We start from the raw sequence: 21,190 nt of genomic DNA on the forward strand, positions 1-21,190 counted from the left end.
TCTGAAAAAGCGAATCATTGACTTGAACAACTCAGGAAAGTCACTTGGAGCCATTTCAAAGCAGCTGCAGGTCCCAAGAGTAACAGTGCAAACAATTGTTTGTAAGTATGAAGTGCATGGCACTGTTTTGTCACTGCCACAATCAAGAAGAAAATGCAAGCTATCACCTGCTGCTGAAAGAAAATTGGTCAGGAGGGTGAAGATTCAACCGAGAATCACCAAAAAGCAGATCTGCCAAGAATTAGAAGCTGCTGGAACACAGGTGTCAGTGTCCACAGTCAAGAGTGTTTTGCATCTCCATGGACTGAGAGGCTACCGTGCAAGAAGGAAGCCCTTGCTCCAAAAGCGGCACCTTAAGGCTCGACTGAAGTTTGCTGCTGATTACGAGCATAGCTAGGGAGTTGAGTGTAGTCTCACTCATATCTCACCAATATAATCTGAAGAAAGGTCCTGGGTATGACACCTTTTCAAGATGGGAAACAGAATAATGGAAAAAATTTAAATTTTCTCCTTTGACAGAAGACACCTTTTTTGTAAATCCCTTGTTGCCACATAGAACCGCTCCGTGCTCCTCATCCTTTTTTCCTAATTGTCATATCAGTCAGTCGATGATATTCATTTCAAAAGCCAAGTGTAGATGGAAACTTTCTACATGGAGTGGCGCTAACACCCCCTCCTACACACAAACACACACACACATTCATGTCATTTGAGTGATTTAGGCTTTCCTTCCTTTTTAAATCTCAAGGGTTTGTTGGCTTATCAGACATCTTTTAACAATCCTGACATCCGAAGTAAAACAATCGTCGTTGAATGCAAGTCAACTTATTTAATTGGAATTTGGAGGTTTACATTGACATGTTTTTCTGTCATCCCAAGATGATTTTTTTCATGTGAATCAACTGACAGAACAATATAGTGAGGCTGAAAGCGTGCATCATGATGGATTTGTCAGTATGCTCAATCCAAGTGGTTGTACAAATAAAAGATCAGGCTCAGTGGTGCCTTTGCTTCGTTAAGTTTTCAGACTTGAAGGATAATGAGGGACGAGCTGAATGGCTTCCGTGTCTTCTGTCAAATTAAAAAATCAAATAAAAAAATAATGGCGCATATTCACCCCAGTCTTCTGATGACATACACAGGTGGCTGCATCTATATGCAGACAATTAAGAAAGCTTTTACAGCAGTGTTGCATATAGATGTCTTGTTATATTATAGCGGAAAGAAATACAAGTGCACTTGTTACTCGCAGAGGCTCTATATTAAACTGCTAAAAGACTATTTGATGAAATACAATTACTCTTGAGATACACGGTTCTCAACTACAAGTATTACGGATTGAGCACGTCTCTCATGCATTTCAGCCCTTTTTCATGTCCTACGCAACACCTTACATGTTTCACTCCCCAAAAATATAACTAGGCCATTGTTGTAATGTAAAAATAAATTTAAGCTGCTGGTTGTTAAAATTGTTCCATTTACATTTGCTGTGCAACCTTTGTACTGTGTGCTGGCAGTACATCGTGTTCCACCTCATAGATAACACAATATACTGTATAAAGCTAGATGTCTAAAGGTGGAGATGACGGTGTAAGTAACTGGTACCAATCTTGCATCGGAGCAGATGTAAGGTGAGTGATTTTCTCGCTTGACCGACTGATTTACAAAGATTCTACAGGTTTACAAACACAGACAAGCACTGTGCAATAGCTGAGCAGAAGCTATGGTGGTACAGGCAGGGGACTTAATGGCAGATGAGGCACAGATGTTGTAAAATCACAGTAGGTCGAAGATATAGTAACCCGAGGACTCCCTGTATATTTATTAAAAACATTATATGTATATTTTTATTTAAATAAAATAAATACATATCAAATATTTTAAAATATATTTCAGCCCCAGCTTCTGAAAAAAATTCTAGAGGAAACATGTTGGCATACACATATATAGTTTCACTCTAAATAATTTTCGTAAGGTGAGAAACCTGTTGTTACCTGTCCTGACCTGTATGATATTTTTTAGATATTTTGAGGCATGTTATCCAAACACAATTAACAATTGATCAAAAATGTGGCTTAACGCTTTAACACCCATCCCAGTTCAGGTTTACTGGCAAACTTAAATATAACAAAATAATTACAATTAGGGCCGAACGATTTTAGTTAAAAAATCTAATTGTGATTTTTCTGGCCGATAATACTTTCAATCCGTTTCACTATTTTTTTTTTTTTTTTTTCAAAATCAAGCTTCAATGCAAAATTCACTATGTCGTATTTACAAATAAGACATGGACATCATGCTATCAAAACACTATAAGCTATTAGTTACTAATCCAAGCAGACTCGTGTTACACATTGCTTTTAATTAAAAAATAAATAAATAAAAAATGTTTCCAAAAACCAGTGACAGTACTGCCATTCTTATCTGAACATTAACTAAGTTATACTGACAAGGATAAGCAGTGTTGAAAATGGATGGGTGGAAAACTTTTAATAATTAAAAAAAAAATTGAACCAAACATGTTGTTTTCCCTAATGTAGCTGTTTATTGAACAAAAACCATATGTAAATATCACAAAAATATCATAGGGTAAATGATTTTAAATGATATTTTTCCTGATTAAAATGATAAATATAAATATTAATTGTTTTAAAGAAATAAATTAGTAGATTTATTAGACAGATCCTAGGTCAGTCAAGTGCATGACATAATCGTGACTGCGGCGATATCAAACCTGCCATGTCAGCATTAACGATTGCGATGTAAAATTGATTAATCGTTCTCAACTTAACTACACGTTGTGTATTAAAAGCCACCCTACGTTTGCCTTCGGATGTTGATTCTAATAAAGATTGTAGAACAGCATTGACATGTAAACTGTTAACATTGGGGTTTAAAAAAAAACAATGAATATTTGTTGGTAAGCACATAGATCTGTATTATGAAAATATTCACATGCATATATTATTTTTTTAAATATTAGACATATTAAAAAAAATATTATTATTATTAAAATCTCTCACATTGGTCTTCTACAAGAATTAGTCTGATTGAAAAGGTTATCTAGGGCCCTTGACAGTCATGGGCACTTGTTACCATAATTTCATCAAATGCTAAGTGGTGACAAAGAATTATTATTCTCAAGAATCAATGTGTACTTTTTTCTCTTCTGCTGTCACCAATTCGCCAAGGCTTTCTGATCAAAAGATTTTATTTAGTCTCATGATAGGCGTAGATAGACAAGATACCCACAAGGGAGTCATCCTTCAACTATCCATGACGCCCTAAATAACCCTCTTCATCCATTCTGATGACAAGATAAACACCACCTTTCTCTACCTGATAGAGAAACCAGGCCACTGCAAGGGAGCCACCATCTTCTTCCCTGGCAGAGATAAGGACATGTGATCAGAGGACATTTATTTCTCCTAGACAAGTGGGGCACCTTAAGTGTCTGTGATGCTGTTTAAGTTATTTAGGTCGAACTTTACTCTGAATTAAACCGGCTGCAATTATTGTGGGCCAAAACTGTATTTTACGAGAAAGAGTTAGGGCCAGTTTACACGGTGACGATCCGACCGAAACAACAAAAAACGAACCATTGCGGGTTTGTATGCACACGGCAATGATCTCTGTTGGAATGACTCCGCAAATCTGCATGGTGTAGTATTCATGCCATGCAGTAGGCAGCAGTGCAGTTTTACAATGCTACAGCAGGTGCACACACTTCTTGACAACATCCTCCTCAGCTCAGGTTACGTGTGCAGAAACCAACCTTGTTTTTCAGTACTTCTTCCAGCAAAATGATCATTGCAGCCTGCTGTTTTCTATTTGGACGGACTAACGAAAAAATAGAACTACTACTTCGCGTTACACTGGATTACAAAACGTTGAAATATTAATATACCGTAGACTGGGAGCCACAATAATCTAACTGCACAAATATCCAAGAAGGACATTCGAGTTGTTGTTTATTCTTTCATTGGTTGTAAGTTTAGTGTTACTTTTTTCTTTATTTGTCGTCTAACAGTGTCGTGTAAGTGTTAAAAGGAGAATAGAAGAAATTCAAGGCGGACAATGTAAATTATTTATCAACATGCCACACAATCGTATCGAAACAAAAGCAACAATAAAATGAAAAATGTTGTGTATTTGTTGACAAGGCTGCTGATGTAAGCCACTAAATATCTGTAGAGAATCAAAACTTTTCTCCGCTCATCATATTTATTAATTCAACATTGTCTCACCACTGGTTGGTTGGTTGGTTCGCCGACAGCTTTCAAAAGTGGACATTTTATCAAAAAAGCAGCCGCTTGTCGGAGTAAAATAGGACATGAATCCCAACAGTGATGCTAAGCAAGCGTCGAGTGCCGGCCGCTGAGCACGTTGAGCTTGTAAGCCGAGTGGACGTGCCTGGACAGCAGTAGGGTGTCTCCAAATCCTCGCGGGCCGAGCGATCAAATCTACTATAGTGTTTATCCACCCTAAAGTTTTGAATATTTTTGCATATAAAGTATTTAATGTTTACCCACCGACGCAAACAATAGAACGGGACCAAATGTTGTTGCAAGATGCAGGGATAGAAAGAAGAAGCCACATTGACTGCGCATGCCCAAAATGATGTGCAGTGTTTGTTGATGTCATCAGAGCGAGAGAGCCCGCTGCGTTTTGCCTTTACATGGTGTCGGAGCAAGTCCCACGACAGAATTGTTCCCCTTTGGAGTTTGCATCTTTGTGTTGTGTTTGAATTGTCACCGTGTAAAGGCAACGATTAGCCTGGCCTTTGATTGATGTTGCTACAGCACCCTTTACCCTGTAAAATGGCCCCTAGTCCACCTGTGAATATGCCATTGATCCAGGTCATTTCAGGGAATTCAATAATAGCGTACCGCATATAGCACGTCACCTTTGCTCATTAATATTCATAACTTTAGTAACTGTTGCTGGGGGGTCAAACTTGTGTTTGCCTCTCATGCTAGATGCATGTAAATAGTGTACGGGTTTGGTTATAATATATAATATATATAATACATTACTTAACATTAATTCACATATACAGTACATTAATGCATTATTAAATAGTTATTAATGTATACTGGTACTAGTAAGTGATTATGCTAAGTGATTTTTATTGCTCTGTGAGTCCTTGGGTGCTGCTAACCTAACCTTATGTATGGTATTATTTCACTTGACCGTACCTCATAAGTATTACTTAACCTTAATTAACCATTACTGAATATTTTCAGACCCTAATTGTAAAGTGTAGCACATGTGTCACTTACCTAAGAAATTATAAATGCTAAGTTAACAAACCCTAACCCTAAACCAAAAATTTTACCAAACCATTAGTAACTGTCTGGTTATGCATTAACTAATGGCATAGGCTAATGCATTAGCTAATGTATTAACTCATGTTAATTAATATATGAATAAATGTGAGATAAGAAATTATTTTAATTATTGTAATGTTACTTAAACATTAGTTATTGTCTAAAAATGCTAATGTTAATTAAGGGACTTTATTTTAAAGTGTTACCTTAAATTTTTTTCAGGTCATTCATTGTCAGACAGCAGCAGCACGGCAACGCTAAAAAAATAAGTTAAAATATCAAAATGGCCTGCCTCTTTGGGGCAGGCTGTGGCAGGCTATGGATCAGCATTGTCATCTGTAGGACCATGGCCCCCAACAAAATGTTTACTGCATATGAAGGTGAATGGCTTCACCTTGCCGGCATTTAACTGGTCTTTTGGACGTCCTGATAAGTTAATCCATTGTTCACATTTTTCCCTCTGACTTTTTGGCTTCGGGAAATATATGAAGAAAACATCCTTCATATGTCAAAATGTCTAAAGTCGTTTTTACATGTTCCATAACAGCAGTGTTTACTCGGCATGTTGTATTTTGAAAGCAAACCTGCAGTAAACAAGCGGTACTAGTATGGGTTGTATGCTAGCGTGCTTCTATGTTGACACCCTTCCTGTTTACGATGGTGACGTCACGCAGCCTTGCGGTCTGAAAGTAGCATTTGTGCAGTACACTATTGCAATTGGACTGTTCAGTCTATTGTAGATTGTTTAGCATGTCAACCGAAAAGGTTTCATCAGTTCATGTAACAGGCTGATGCATGCCATATACTGTATTTGGGAAATTAAGCAATCATTCAGCAGGCGCAAGTCACAGCATACAATGGATGGGCCAACTTCTCAGGTCAAGACTCAGCTGTTTACCTGTATTCAAAGAGTATACCTTTTGAGGACAAAAATGTGCATATTACCCTTCCGTCTATTCAGATACTACTCAATAATTTTACCCAAACCAAATAACAAACATTAAAAACACATTTGACTTAGAGGCAGCTCCACAACCTTCATATTACTGAATGTATTATAAAGAGAGTTTTGCCAAACAACAAACAGTAGTCTCTCTGCAAGGCACCTTAATGACTGTCGTATTAAATCCCAAAAGAGTGATATCATTTTTGGTTTGGGGCATGTCTTTAACTTGACTGGCAAATAATTGGGTTTCTCATAAAAAAAAATAAAAATAAATAAAAATAAAAAAAACAGGCTATTGCTGCTCTAACTAGCCTGGTGGCATGACTTCATGAGAGGCCAAACATCTTCGAAGGCAACAAAAGCTGTGGAATTGTGATCGATTCAATATCCTGGGGAAATTCAGTCTGACAAAGTTGGTTGAATATTACATTACAGAGGAACTTGTAAGGTCTGAGCAAAATGCATTGCAGATGTTGGTTATAATTTTCTTCACATTTCGAATCTTGTCCATAGAAAACTTATGGAAATTCAGTAAATATGTTGCTTGATAAAATGTTGCTCTCCAAAAACCTGTATAAACATACACACCTGCATATTGCCCCCCCCACACACACACATTTACATTCAATATATTCAGCACAAAATAAGGGACCTTTTTAAAAATGCGAGAAACAACAGGGGCTTTTTCATTCCCAAGTACCGCTGCATATAAAATAACAAGACACTTGAGCATTTTTTGTTGGTGTCTGCCAAACAAGGACATGATTGTAGATTCTTGCAGTGCAGCTTCAGTGGAGTTTGATTGCAGAGGCACTTTCAATCAGCAGGGATTAGAAACATCCAGCAAGGTGTTACTCGACTTCAACATCTTTGGTGATGTGTCATTCACTCATCCATCAGGCATGTATGAAGACGTTTATAGCTGAATAGGCAGTCAAACCTGTTTTAATAGAATGCAAATTGTGTGGTCCATATTTGAAAATTAGGAGGGTACGTGCACAAACACGACATAGTATTAAGTTAAGGGAATTCCGGGATATTTTGACAACAAAAGTAGATCTGCATATACTGTGCGTATCACACATTGATCATCAACCCTCCAGAGCACCTTTTTTTCCCCCAAGCCCAAAGGTTGCTTTTGATACGGTATTCCTCCTTTATGCAGCAGATAGTCATGCATATATTTAATCCATTTTTATGCTTCAGTTGTAAGTGTGTCAAGCATGATTAAAAGATCACAGCATTTACCGATCATGCCTTGCTTTCCTTTCAGGTAGACATCTGCAGAAGTGTCATCCATATCATCTCATGTTTATTCTGTTCGGTACTTGAAGGCTTAAATATCCAACCTTTATTAAACCTTGGGAATACCATGGTTTCATAATTCATGATTTTTAAGTATTATTGAGAGCAAAAAAACAGATCAAAGTTTGATTTGGACTCCACTGAAATATCAGTAATACTCCTAGAGTTGAACTTCCACCAGAAATTGCTTCCCTTTATTCAGTAATTAAATGCTATGATTTATTCCCACTTCATATATTTAGAACTGTGTGCCCAACTTGGCCTGTTCTGTTTCAGGATGGAAAAAGTATGTCTATGAAATGTTAGATCTCATATAGAAAAATAAGAGACAGCTAGGTATCACGACAAGGTGTCAACATTATTGATGCAACTTACGACGAAGCTGCGCAACCTTGAGATGAATGTTCGTCGGGAGGCAGCAAGGAATGAAAACTGCGACTAGGATTAAGTCGACGAAAGGGGGGTGGCGGACACGGCCTGCCATCGGTCCGCAGCTATTCCCTATCTTCTGGATCGAATCAACTGAATAAACTAACCACTGAATTATGAACTAATCTACTGGATCTTATCAACATAACAAGCACATTGCCACGATCGACAGTGGACTATTGGGAAAAGGAACAATCAGAGGAGATGGTTAAAAAATAAATTTAAAAAAACTTGTAATCACTACGAAATCTGAGTGTCAAAATTTGTTATTTGATATTTTCTGCGTCCTATATGGTATACTGGGGGCGTGTAAGCTTCGGCTTCTCCCCTCTGCCCTTTTCGGGTTGAATTAATTGTAAACACATATAAATGCTGTATGTTTGTTCGGATTTGTCATGCCTGAAGGGAAATTAAATAAATAAAACAAAACAAAACATCAGTATCAACAGCCCATCAAGAAGAACATTAAGATTATGTACTAGTGACTAACATGTTTACCTCGCAGTTCTGAGGTTTGAATTTTAAAGCATTCAAGTTTGCACTTTTGAGTATTGCACTTTTGAGTACTCCGCCTTCCTTCCCAAATCCCCCAAACTGTCCTACTTAGGTTAATTTTTGTACATTTGACTGTGTTCATATATAGATCTTTTCGACATCTGACGTAACAGCGCCGCAGTTTCTTTGTTTTCCCGCAAATGGACGCACGGCAGATTTTCTTGTGAACGCAATCAACATGGGTTCCAATAATGTTAGTGCAGGTGGTGAAAAAAAGCAAAAAGATGATGCTTACCTTGGAAATGAAGATGGAAATAATAGAAAAATATGAGCATCGTATGCGCATCTGTGAACTGGCTCGACAATAACGCCGGAGAATGTTTACTCTTGACGGTCCTCCTCCAATCTCCGTTCGCCAGTCTTTGTAAGTTGTGATGAGATATATTTCCATTTATTCACAATAATCATATGTGGACATTGCATTCTCCATCATAAGAGAGTGTATGCCATTGAATAACGGCACATCTGGAAAATATTAGCTAGTCCCAGCAAGATGGGAGTGCACAATGCACATTCCAAGCAAATTGACCCTGCCCCCAAGTTAGAGGGGAGAAAAAGACACCTAGCAGATAGGCGGGAGGACTTTCTTCCTTTGTCTGATGGTACCAATGTCTCGTCTGTATTTGTTTGTCTTTCAGTGTAAATTCTTTGTTCTTTTTTATTCCCGAGTTCTGTGTCATCAACTCCTGTTCGTTATAAGAATAAAACAACCTGTAACAAGGAAAAATCGACACTTTTCCTTCAGTTGACAATTAGAATTGTGGTAACGTCGTCAAAGAAATCGCAAGCTTCGTAATCATTTATTCATTCAACTTGTGCAACACAACATGCCTACTATGCCCCGCAGTTGAACAAAGTAAAAGTTAAAAAGTCCCATCTCACTCTGTCTAGTCAGCAACGCGATGCGTTCTGGTACCCCACGCAAACACATTCGCCACATTAGAACCCAATTCGTTAAAGTATTACAGGAATTATTATTATTATTACTATTATTTTATTATTATTCCAATTTTTATTCACAACTTCTTTGTTTTGCTCTGTGTAATTGCTATTTGCAAAATTACCAGCAGTATTTATTAAGAATTTAGCGTAGGTTTTTGGACTGTGGAACAAATTAATGGAATTATAATGTATTCTTTTGGGAAAATCCTGCTTGACATTAGGGCTGGGCGAAATGGCCTTAAACATGTATCACGATAAATTGAGCAGATTTATCTCGATAACGATAAATGCCGATAAATTCACCCAAGCGGACTGTTATATAATTTGAAAATCTGAATCAATGCATGAAATACAGATTAACTATTTCTTGTTGATTTATTTACCAGCATTCAATTTGATATACTGTATTTAACAATTGTACATGCAGTCTAAACATTAAGTTTATAAAAATGTATTGTAAGCAATAAGAATTCAAGTATGAACATTTATAACAGCGTGTATGACTTGAACAATGTACATTGTCAAAATCAATATGCCTGTGCAAACATGTAATTGTAACACAAATGACTTGCAGCTTGAACAGTACACTTCAAAAAGACAACTTATTGTTAATGGCTGCTGTGACATAATTATTAAATACAAGTGTTTACTTTATGGTTTAAGGGTTTTTTCCCCCCCCAGTGCATTTTTTAATAAATGCACGCACAATAAAAATAGCTGGGGCCATTTCTCGGTCATTATAAGTTTTGCCGTTGGATTGTACTTTATGCTGAATGCTTTACCATCACAAAAGCTATCAGAGGAATCACACACAGATACAAAATAACGCCACATAGTAATTGCTAGATGCAGTCCGTGCCCAATCCACTCATTAAGTTCAGCCGTTTCGACAATGTTAGAGCCGCTATCCGACTCCATAACGTTCATTTGTAGCGTTAGCCGCTAGCTAGCGTTAGCCTCGCTACCAGTAGAAAGCACTGAAAGCACCATCTCCGGAAATCGTGAGAACAAAGGAGGACAGCGGGTGAAAGCCCGTCTGGATGCCACCAAGAGTCTACTAAATGTCGGTTGAAAGTTTGGTGAACCTCCCTTAAGCCACACTCCATCACGTTTTGCTTGTAGCGTTAGCTGCTAGCGTTAGCTTACCGGGCTTTTGTTTGATTGGCTTCCTGATGATCACGTGACTCCCTACGTAAGCACATTCACTGCTTTCTTAAAGGGGAATGAACATAGACGAACAACACAGAATCAAAGCGGGATGAAAAGACTATAATTTCTTGTTTTATTAATTTACCGAATTTACCGACATGGTCAAAATTACGTCGGTCATCGTTAAGAATTTCGGTGACGGTAAATTTTCGGTTTACCGCCCTGCTCTACTTGACATACGACCATTTCGACTTACAAACTAGGTCCTGGAACGCATTAACTTTGTATGTAGAGGTACTACTGTAAAAAAGAAAAAAAAAAACCTTGTCATCTCATCCACCTGGGCGGTATGGTCTCTCCTTCAAACTCGGGTCCTCTACCAGTGGCCTGGGAGCTTGAGGGTCCTGCGCAGGATCTTAGCTGTCCCTAGGATTACGCTCTTCTGAACGGAGATGTCGGACGTTGTTCCTGGTATCTGTTGGAGTCATGCACCCAGCTTTGGGGTTACTGCCCCTAGTGTCCCGATCACTACTGGCACCACTTTTGCTTTCACTCCCCACATTTTCTCCAACTTTCCAACTTATTTCTCCAGCTTTTCGTGTTTTTTTTTTTCCTGATGTCGCTATCACTCGGGACTGCTACAACTATCACTACTGTCACTACTGTCTTCTGATGCTTATCCACCACCACCATGTCAGGCTGGTTGGCCATCACCAGTTTGCCTGTATGGATCTGGAAGTACCACAGGATCTTCGTTCAATTGTTCTTGACCACCTTTGGAGGTGTTGCCCACCTTGACTCTGGGGTCTCCAGTCCGTACTCGGCACAGATGTTCCTGTACACTATGCCTGCTACCTGGTTATGTCCTTCCATTTATGCCTTGCCTGCCAGCATCTTAGACCCTGCTGTGATGTACTGGACTGTCTCAGGGGCCTCTTTGCATAGCCTGCACCTGGGGTCCTGTCTGGTGTGATAGACCCTGACCTCTATCCATCTTGTGTTTAGGGCCTGTTCTTGTGCTGCCATGATCAGTGCCTCTGTGCTGTCTTTCAGTCCGGCCTTTTCCAACACTGGTATGTTTTCCTCATGTCAGCTACCCCCTCAATTTGTCGGTGGTACATACCATGCAGGGGCTTGTCCTTCCATGATAGCTCCTCAGGGTCCTCCTCCTTACTGGGCTTCTGTTGCCTGAGGCATTCACCGAGCAGGTCATCACTGGGATCCATTTTCATGATGTACAGTGTATCACAAAAGTGAACACACCCCTCGCATTTCTGCAGATATTTAAGTATATATCTTTTCATCGGACAACACTGACAAAATGACACTTTGACACAATGAAAAGTAGTCTATGTGCAGCTTATATAATAGAGTTAATTTATTTTCCCCTCAAAATAACTCAAAATATAGCCATTAATATCCAAACCCCTGGCAACAAAAGTGAGTACACCCCTTAGAAACTACGTACATCCCTAAATGCCCAAATTGAATACTGCTTGTCATTTTCCCTCCAAAATGTCATGTGACTCGTTACAGGATTGCTGTCAGCACTGCTGCAGAGATTGAAGAGGTGGGGGGTCAGCCTGTGAGTGTGCAGACCACACGCCGCACTCTACATCAAATTGGTGTGCATGGCTGTCACCCAAGGAAGAAGCCTCCTATGTAGACGGTACATAAGAAAGCCCGCAAACAGTTTGCTGTAGACATGTCAACAAAGCACATGGATTACTGGAACTATGTCCTATGGTCTGATGAGACAGACAGCCTTGGCATATAGCTTGATGTCATCCATGTAGAGGAGGTGACTGATGGTAGTTCCACTTCAGAACTGGTACCCGAAACCACTCTTGATGATAATCTGGCTAATGGGGTTTAGGGCTATGCAGAACAGCAGGGTTGACAGAGCAGCTCGTTGGTAGATACCGCATTTGATGCTCACATGTGCAACTGGCTTTGAGTTGGCTTCTAAAGTTGTCTCCCACATCCCACTGAGTTCTGGAGGAAGGTCCTTAGTTTCCTGTTGGTGTTATACAGCTTCAAGCATTCCAGTATCCATGTGTGTGGCAATGAGTCATAGGCTTTCTTGTAATCAATCCAGGCAGTGCACAGGTTGGTGCTCCTGGCTTTGCAGTCTCTGGCGACTGCCCCCTCCACCAGTAGTTGGTGCTTGGCTCCCCTGGTGTTATTACCAATTTCTTTCTTTGTCCTGTGCATGTATTGCTCCATGTGCCTGCACATTTTATCCGCTACAGGAGGGCATTTAAAAAATAAAATAAAAAAACAAGTTTTTTAATCAGCAAAACCCTATCTGGAGGTGAGAGCACACGAGAATTACAGATGCCAAGACTTTAATGAGATATTATCGTGTACCTACCTTGTTTCGATACAAAAGCTCCATGTCGCATGTATCACTGAGTGTCAAGACACAGCTGTGAATGGCCACAGCCGGATTTTTGGGGGATTTTATGGGTGAAACATGGTAATATAACAAGGGTCACGATGCAGAAATTGCAGACATCAAGGAGTGGTCGAGATTTTCTTTTTCATATATTTACCCTTTTAAACGTTGTTTTTTTGTTTTTTTTGTTTTTTTTGTTTTTTTTGTTTTTTTTTTTATTTTCTTTGTTTGTATCCATTATTTATCATCTAACATATCGGAGAAAATGTGACAGTAACAAAAAAAATACAATTAAGTAGAGATGTTCCGACCGATCGGCATCCCGATCGATCGGGTCCGATCACGTCATTTTCAAAGTATTGGAATCGGCAAAAAAATATCGGACATGCCTTTTTTTAATACTTATATATTTTTTAATTAAATCGTTTTCTAATTGTATTTAACGTTACAGACATAATACGTTACACTCATCCAGAGGCTTTAGTTTAGGCTTAAGGTAGGGTTATCAAATTTATCCCGTTAATTTTTTAAAATATTTCTCACGTTAAAATATTTAACGCAATTAAAGCATGTGCTGCACGACCCACTCACGCATTGTCACGTTCAATCTGTAATGGCATCGTTTTACCTATATATAGAGCTAAAAGGCAGCATAAAATAAGTAGAGTGAATTTTGGCAGCCTTTGGAACCTTTTTTTAATTGGCTAAAGCCTTACAATCCCTCTCCCTGCGATTAGAAATATCGTGGGAAACAAAGATAGTAATTGATCTTCTTCTTAACACCCTATGTTATTTCCCAACGCAGAGAAGATATATCAATTGGTACCACTACGCACAGTCATGATTGCACTTCCCATCATGCATTTGGGCAGAAGTTAAATGGCTACAGTATCATTTACTATAAGCTCAACAAATACACTAGATGGCAATATTTAGTCACAATATACAAAGTCACATTTATCCTCTAAGAATTGCAAGTCTTTCTATCTGTGGATCCCTCTCACAGAAAGAATGTTAATAATGTAAACGCCATCTTGAGGATTTATTGTCATTATAAACAAATACAGTACTTATGTACTGTATGTTGAATGTATATATTCGTCCGAGTTTTATTCACTTTTTTCTAAATGCATTGCCAAAATGTATATGATCGGGAAAAAACATCGGGAATGATTGGAATTGAATCGGGAGCAAAAAAAAAAAAAAAAGCAATTCGATCGGGAAATATCGGGATCGGCAGATACTCAAACTAAAATGATCGGGATCGGATCTGGAGCAAAAAAACATGATCGGAACAACCCTACAATTAGGAGATAGTTATGAGGTAGATATCCGTGACTTTTTTACAGACACCATTTTTTTCATTGTGACGTAATTTGTTTAAAAGTTTAAAATATGCGAGTGAATAATTTTTTAAAGTAATTTTTAAAAAAAATACATTTTAGACATCAATTAATGATTCTAAGCTAAAAATGACAGACATTTTGAATAATAAATATAGTTAACTACCTTCGTTTTATGGCTGGGTTGAAACAAAAACGGTTGCGCGACGTCTGTAAATGGGGGTTTCCAGGGTAAAACGGACAAATTAAAAATAGTTCGGGGGCCTAATACGCCATGAATCTGCTGTAGTTGCATATAGACATATTGTTCTATCAAACACAACACTTGTTTTGGCTTAAAATACAGCAATTTCTTTTAAGGAGGAGTGCAAGAGCAGAAACTGCTTTTTCAGGCTTGTCCCTGTTTTCCGCAATATACATATATAGTATATATATATGTATATAAATATATACATGTAATTTTTGTTTTTGTTGTTTTTTTTGGTAAAATTTGCTCTTTCCTTTTTGCACCACGCCACACACGAAAAATTAGCTGGCTTTAACTGTAGCCTTATTGAGGTTAAGTACCATAGAAAATGGGCGGATTGTTGCTGCATGGAAGGCTGGTTGGCACACAGCAGCCACAATGTAATAGGCTTTGTTCACACTTTTGTTTTATCCGCTATTCCGTATAAAATTGCAAAATTAATGACCTTTTCTACTTGCTATATTTGTATTTTACTGGTTGTGATGTTATCATGTCTAGAAAAATAATGGGTGCATGTAAATGATAGCTCATGACTTCAGCACAATTTTCAATGTTATCACAATTGATCAGGCGAATCGCAACATCACAGCTGTCAGGTATTTCGGAACCAAAGTTTCAACAAACCTACAGTTCCAATTAATTCAAATAAACAGGGCACAAAGAGACAAACAACCATTCAGTCGTATATTGACATCTCTGGACAATTCGAAGCAAATTAATCTCCCTTGCATAATTTTGGGATGTGGGAGCTTCCTGACATCTGTATTCAGGTGTCAGGAATCAAGTGGCTCAGAGCCTTGATTAAAACAAACTTATAACTTAATATTTTTCAATATAATACACAAACAAAAGCATTTCATCATTGTTGCCGCAGTTGTGGAGTGAATAAATTAACTAATGTTAATTGAGCGAAGGGTTCCAGTCAACACTTCAAAGTCTCAATGCAGTCAAATGTTTGCGACCTGTAGAAAATACGAGCCGCGGTTATTAATAATGAGTTGGTACTGACACAGACATCTGGCTGATGACTTCTGATATGTATTAGCATGTTTAACTTGTCTCCATGGATGTACTACACAGCTATCGAGCATGTTGACACACTCTCCTCATCTGATCCACTGCTCGCACGCCGTCAATGTTGTACTCCACGGGGAACCTGATTTAAATGAAGCCTCACTCGATTTAGACTTAAGTTTGAAGTCTAATTTCCTTGTGACACAGCCGTAAAATATTCGGAGATGACATTACAGTTTGAAAATGTAATTAATTTTAGTTACCACCAAGTTGACAATGACAAGCATTTAAAATACTGTACAAATTTTGAACAGATGGTCAAATTAAAATACTATTCTTAGTACAAGAGAGTATAGTTGCAACTTCAGTAACAGTTATAAATGCATAGTGAAATTAATTAATCAAAAATGTAATAACTGGAACTTGCTGCCCATATAATCTGAGCTTGTTTCTGTCGATGATTGAAGATCAGAGATGGTTGTAAAATGCTTGGTATTCTATGGCCACATATTGGTAAGTTATTTTGGGTGACTGCATAAAAAAATGTCCTCGAAGCAAAACTGCATCACATAATATAGATTTGTAATTGAAGATGTAGGCATGACTTGTGTCAAGATCTTCAAAGGAGAGAATATGGACTATTTTTAATGCTTAAAAGACTGATTCTTCAAAATTTTCTCTCGCTGTCAAATTACCAGCGCTTTAGACCGGAAGGAGGTGCACACACTCTAGTCAGCGGTCGCACCTAGTGCTATTTGTGCACCTAATAAATATAGAACGGTTTTATAATCAGACAACATAGTTTTATTTTTACCTTGTAAAAATTTTGAGTTAAAATTTTCAGGTGGCGTAGATTGTGAGAATGAGCTGAAATGCATGAAAAACATGTTCATTGCGTGATGGTTGAGAACCCTGTGAAATTCCTCTTGAGAACTCCATTTGTTTGTTCTAAAACTACAACTGTCCCACATCTGCCAATCAGAGCTCACCCTGCCCTGCAGTGTCTGCCCTCTTTCAAAAGTGAATCAGAAGACCTTAATTGGCAGAGAAAAGGCTTCATTCACTCAGTTTATGCCAAGCCTTAAATTGTGATTGATAGCTCCAGGCACATGATTTACAGGCACGTGGATAAAAACACATAGGTGTGGTTGAACGTGGCTGAGAAAGTCTCTAAAACAACCAAGGTCACTAATGAGATGTCACAAAGCTGCTTCTGTGTTGACATCTAATTGGGGCAGGGAATGAAAAGAAGAAAAGTGGGAGACAAGAGGAGGATGAAATGGATTGTGATCTGCAATGTGAGTATTCAGTTTGGTTGTCTCTGGGAAAAAGAAAAAGGTTAGTAAGATCGGGGGAATGGTATTCATTGGCTTGTTTCCATGTTACACTATCTTGTCCCAATCACCTCTTTTGTTTAATTTACTCTCCAGAATTATCTTTTTCTGCCTTGCTCCAGTTTCACTCTGGCACCCCTACAATGTGTTGGCTTCCTCTAACGTGCATGATTTTTTTCCTTAAGTCAACCTGCTGACATGTTTCTTGTCCAATCTTATTACTGCAGAACAATTGGCCTTCACACTCGAGTGGCCAGTTCTCCTTTACACAACTTCCAGAAACTTTCTCTAACCTTCAAATATAATACATTTGACAATCGCAACAGGATCTTTTCCAGATAAGCCCTGCCAAAAAGTGAACCCCCGTCACCTAAAAAGGTTTTAAAAAAAGAGGATATGATACTTGTACTTTTAGTTTTTATATTGAAGTGGGTGAAATTTGGATATGTTATTAATAATTTGCACGAAAAGGTCCGTATTTTGGTACTTTTGCCTCCAAATGAACTCACACAAGAAGGTGTCCACTAAAGATTAGTGTGTGCCGCATTTGGGTTGGGGGGGGGCTTAGTGCGTGCATTAAATTGGAGCTGTCACAGGTGGCGGTACCTACATTTTTGCGCTTGCACTTTTTTCATTAGTGGTGGGGCATATTTTGGAAAGATCCTTGCAACATTCCCCCAATGACCAAATATGCAAATGTCTTTTGATATAATGTTATCAAACTGATCAAACATTTGTAGGTGAATACTGCTGGCTTGTAACGCACAATGATTTACATATTTGAATTCCGGTCTAAATGAAGTTAGTATAGAATAATGTCATTTTAAAATTCCACGGCATAACTTCTTTTATTTTTGTAAACACTCACAGGAGATCCAACTTACTTGGTATGTCTTGGCTGAGGGCTCGATGCAAGAAATATACAGCCCAGTAAAATGCCGCAATAAATGTTGTAAAACGCCCAGGTGTTGCTTTTAATTTCGACCAAGAAGTGGAGAGGTTTTACACGGACTCGAGGGGCTTTGGGCAAATAAACATGTCTCCGCCTCTGAGATCATTAGCATTGCAGCTAATAACTCTTCCCAATCGAACTGGCCTCCGTGCCCACTTGACTGTTAGTGGAGTTGCCCACTTTGCCGAAAAACACACAAATTCTGAATCAAATCAAGTTATAGTTTATTGTCACATGTGCAGAAAAAAAAATCATGTTTTCTTGTACAATGAAATACTTCCTTTGTTATCTGCAATGAATGTCGAGCACTAATTATAAAAAGGCAACAATCCAACAAATAAAAAGAAGACAATATGTAGAATAATGTGCAATATTGCAAATAATAAAAAAGAGGAATGTACAAAATTGACAAAAGTAGTCTATGGCTGAGATTCTTTTATACTGTTAAGGAGTCTGATGACTGAGGGAAAGAAGGTGTTCTTAAATCTGGACGTTCTGCATTTCACACTTCTGTCACGCAGACCTGAAGGGAGAAGTGTGAACAGTCCATGCTGGGGGTGGGTGGGGTCTTTGGAATGGAGGCAGCCCTCCTGAGGACTCTGCGTTGGTAGATGCTCTGCAGAGAGCGCAGTGGAGTACTGATGATCTCAGAAAAGAAAGAGAGAGAGCTATGTTGGCTCGTTATATGCTTTCTTGAACAGACAGGAAGCTAATCTGTGTTTATTAAAAAAAAAGATTCAATAAAATGAACAAAAAATTTCATTGATTCCAGAGGCTCTGCTGAACAAATATCTTTGGCTCTCCCTATTGAGAACTTGATGTCTATTTATGTCTGAAAACAGGCAGGCTAGACCACCAATAATGGTGTTGGCCACTGGAAAAGATTCTCTATGCGGTTGGATTACTTTTAAGACCAGGCATTACATCTCAGAGCTTCAGCATGCAGCCTCTGGTGCGTGGTGGCCCAGTTCTTTGATTGGCTGCTCACAGTGGCCCATGATTAACCCGACCGTTTACAGTAGTTCGTCGACTCACAGCACTTGCAGCTCAAAAAAAAACTGTCTCCACTGAAATAAATGGAAATACCAACGTTATGATATTATTTGATTTTTTTAAATAATAAAAACAGACCTCTGTAGTATTTTACTCAAAATAAAACATACTGCTACTCAATGATTAAATTGGACAAAAAGACATGTATACACAGACGATCAAAAGTAGTTAATAAACAGAATTAATTTTAATGTGTTTGTCAATTTTGTTACTGAAACTTAATCAGCTTTGTAAGGCTTTTTAAACAAACAAACAAAAAAAAAAAGTGTTGGACGGCATACTTGTTGATCAAAACTTAAGATTCAAATAATCATACCTATCTGCCTTACCGCGGCTCATTATGACATGAGGTATTGAGGTCACTGCCGCAAAATGTGTCCGAGATATAGTTTTGTATCAAATTAGAAAATAATTCCAAATCATGTCACTCATAAATTAAAGCAGCGCTGCTCAAACTACATCATTTTTGGGGGTCATTCTGACAGTCACATTGTCAATTTACAAGACCTTTTCAGACATATTCTGACGTATGTAATGTACCATTATTTAGGCAAGGCAAGGCAAATTCATTTATATAGCACAATTCAACACAAGGCAATTCAAAGTGCTTTACATCACATGAAGATCATAAAAATCACATTTAAATCAATACAACGTAAAAATCAAGACAATCAAAATCGGAAATAAAATTATACATAAAAATCACATTTAACCACAAATAGAATAAATATAAATAAATAAAAATAAAACAAAAACCACTACTACTAATAACAATTGAAATCAGCAAAGGAGATAAGCACAAGAGGAATAGAAAGCAAGTAGACTGAAATACGTTTATAGCCCTGATTTAAAAGACTAACAGTTTGAGCATACTTCAGACATTCAGGTAACTTGTTCCAGAGGTGAGGAGCATAATAACTAAATGCCGCCTCATCCTGCTTGGTTCTTGTTCTTGGAACATGCAGGAGACTGGTTCCAGACGATCTTAGGGGTCTAGATGTCTCATAGGAATCTAACAAATCAAGCATGTATTTTGGTCCAAGGCCATTAAGTGTTTTGTAGACGAGCAGTAGTATTTTATAGTCTATCCTTTGACTCACTGGAAGCCAGTGTAGCGATTTCAAAACCGGTGTAATGTGGTCCAGCTTCCTTGTATTTGTTGTATCTGGCTGCAGCATTCTGTACTAGCTGCAGCTTCTTGACTGATTTTTTTATCAAGACCCGTAAATATACCGTTGCAGTAGTCCAATCTGCTGAAAATGAATGCATGCATAAGTTTTTCCATGTCTTGTTGAGTCAGAAGCCCCTTAATTCTGGTCATATTTTTTAGGTGGTAATAAGCAGATTTAGTGACGGACTTTCGATGGCTATCAAATTTTAGGTCTGAGTCAATAATTACGCCAAGGTTTCTGACTTGATTTGTAGCTGTAAGTGACATTGTGCTAAGTTGCCTGCTTATCTATGACCTTTCCTTTTTTGGCCCAAAAATGATCACCTCTGTCTTCTCCACATTTAACTGGAGAAAATTCTGGCACATCCATTCATTGATTTGATGAATGCATTTCCTCAGGGAGACTAAGGGACTATAATCATGTGGGGACGCAGAAATGTACAGTTGTGTGTCATCTGCATAGGCGTGATAGGAGATGTCATACTTTTCCATTATCTGAGCTAAGGGAAGCATATAGATGTTAAATAAGAGTGGTCCAAGAATTGACCCTTGAGGGACTCCACAAGTGAATTTGGTTCGTTCTGACTGATGGTTACCAATTGACATAAAGAAATCCCTATCATGTAAATAGGATGTGAACCACTGAAGAATAGTGTCAGTAAGCCCTACCCACTGTTCCAATCTGCTGAGTAGTATGTTGTGATCAACTGTGTCGAATGCGGCGCTGTGATCCAATTGTAACAGAACAGATGATTTGCCTGCATCGGTATTCCGACGAATATCATTGAGGACTTTGATAAGCACGGTCTCGGTGCTGTGTTGTGGCCAAAATCCAGACTGAAATGAGTTAAAAAGATTGTTTTGCATCATAAAAGTCTGGATCTGTTCGAACACAACCCTTTCGATAATTTTCCCCAGGAATGTCAGATTTGATATTGGCCTGTAATTACTAATGGTTGAGGCATCCAGATTAGGGTTTTTTTTTTAGGATTTTAGGATGCAATTTTTAAAGTCTGTGGAAA

At 38.2% G+C, this 21,190-nt stretch overlaps 1 protein-coding gene across 4 annotated transcripts in view; it reads left to right on the top strand.

Moving 5' to 3' along the window:
* The window catches only part of LOC130911888 (neural cell adhesion molecule 2-like), a 329,503-nt gene that overhangs the window by 126,277 nt on the left and 182,036 nt on the right, over positions 1-21,190 (top strand). Inside the window, exon 1 of one of the 4 annotated variants that reach the window (XM_057829527.1) lies at positions 16,693-16,956. The exons of the other annotated variants lie outside the window; for them this stretch is intronic. Coding sequence (XP_057685510.1) covers positions 16,938-16,956 — 19 coding nt within the window. The 5' untranslated portion in view covers positions 16,693-16,937. Of the gene's footprint in view, positions 1-16,692; positions 16,957-21,190 lie in introns of those variants that run through there. 4 annotated transcript variants of the gene reach the window in all.

Source organism: Corythoichthys intestinalis, chromosome 2 (genome assembly GCF_030265065.1).
Source record: "Corythoichthys intestinalis isolate RoL2023-P3 chromosome 2, ASM3026506v1, whole genome shotgun sequence".
Classification (NCBI taxonomy): Eukaryota; Metazoa; Chordata; class Actinopteri; order Syngnathiformes; family Syngnathidae; genus Corythoichthys; species Corythoichthys intestinalis.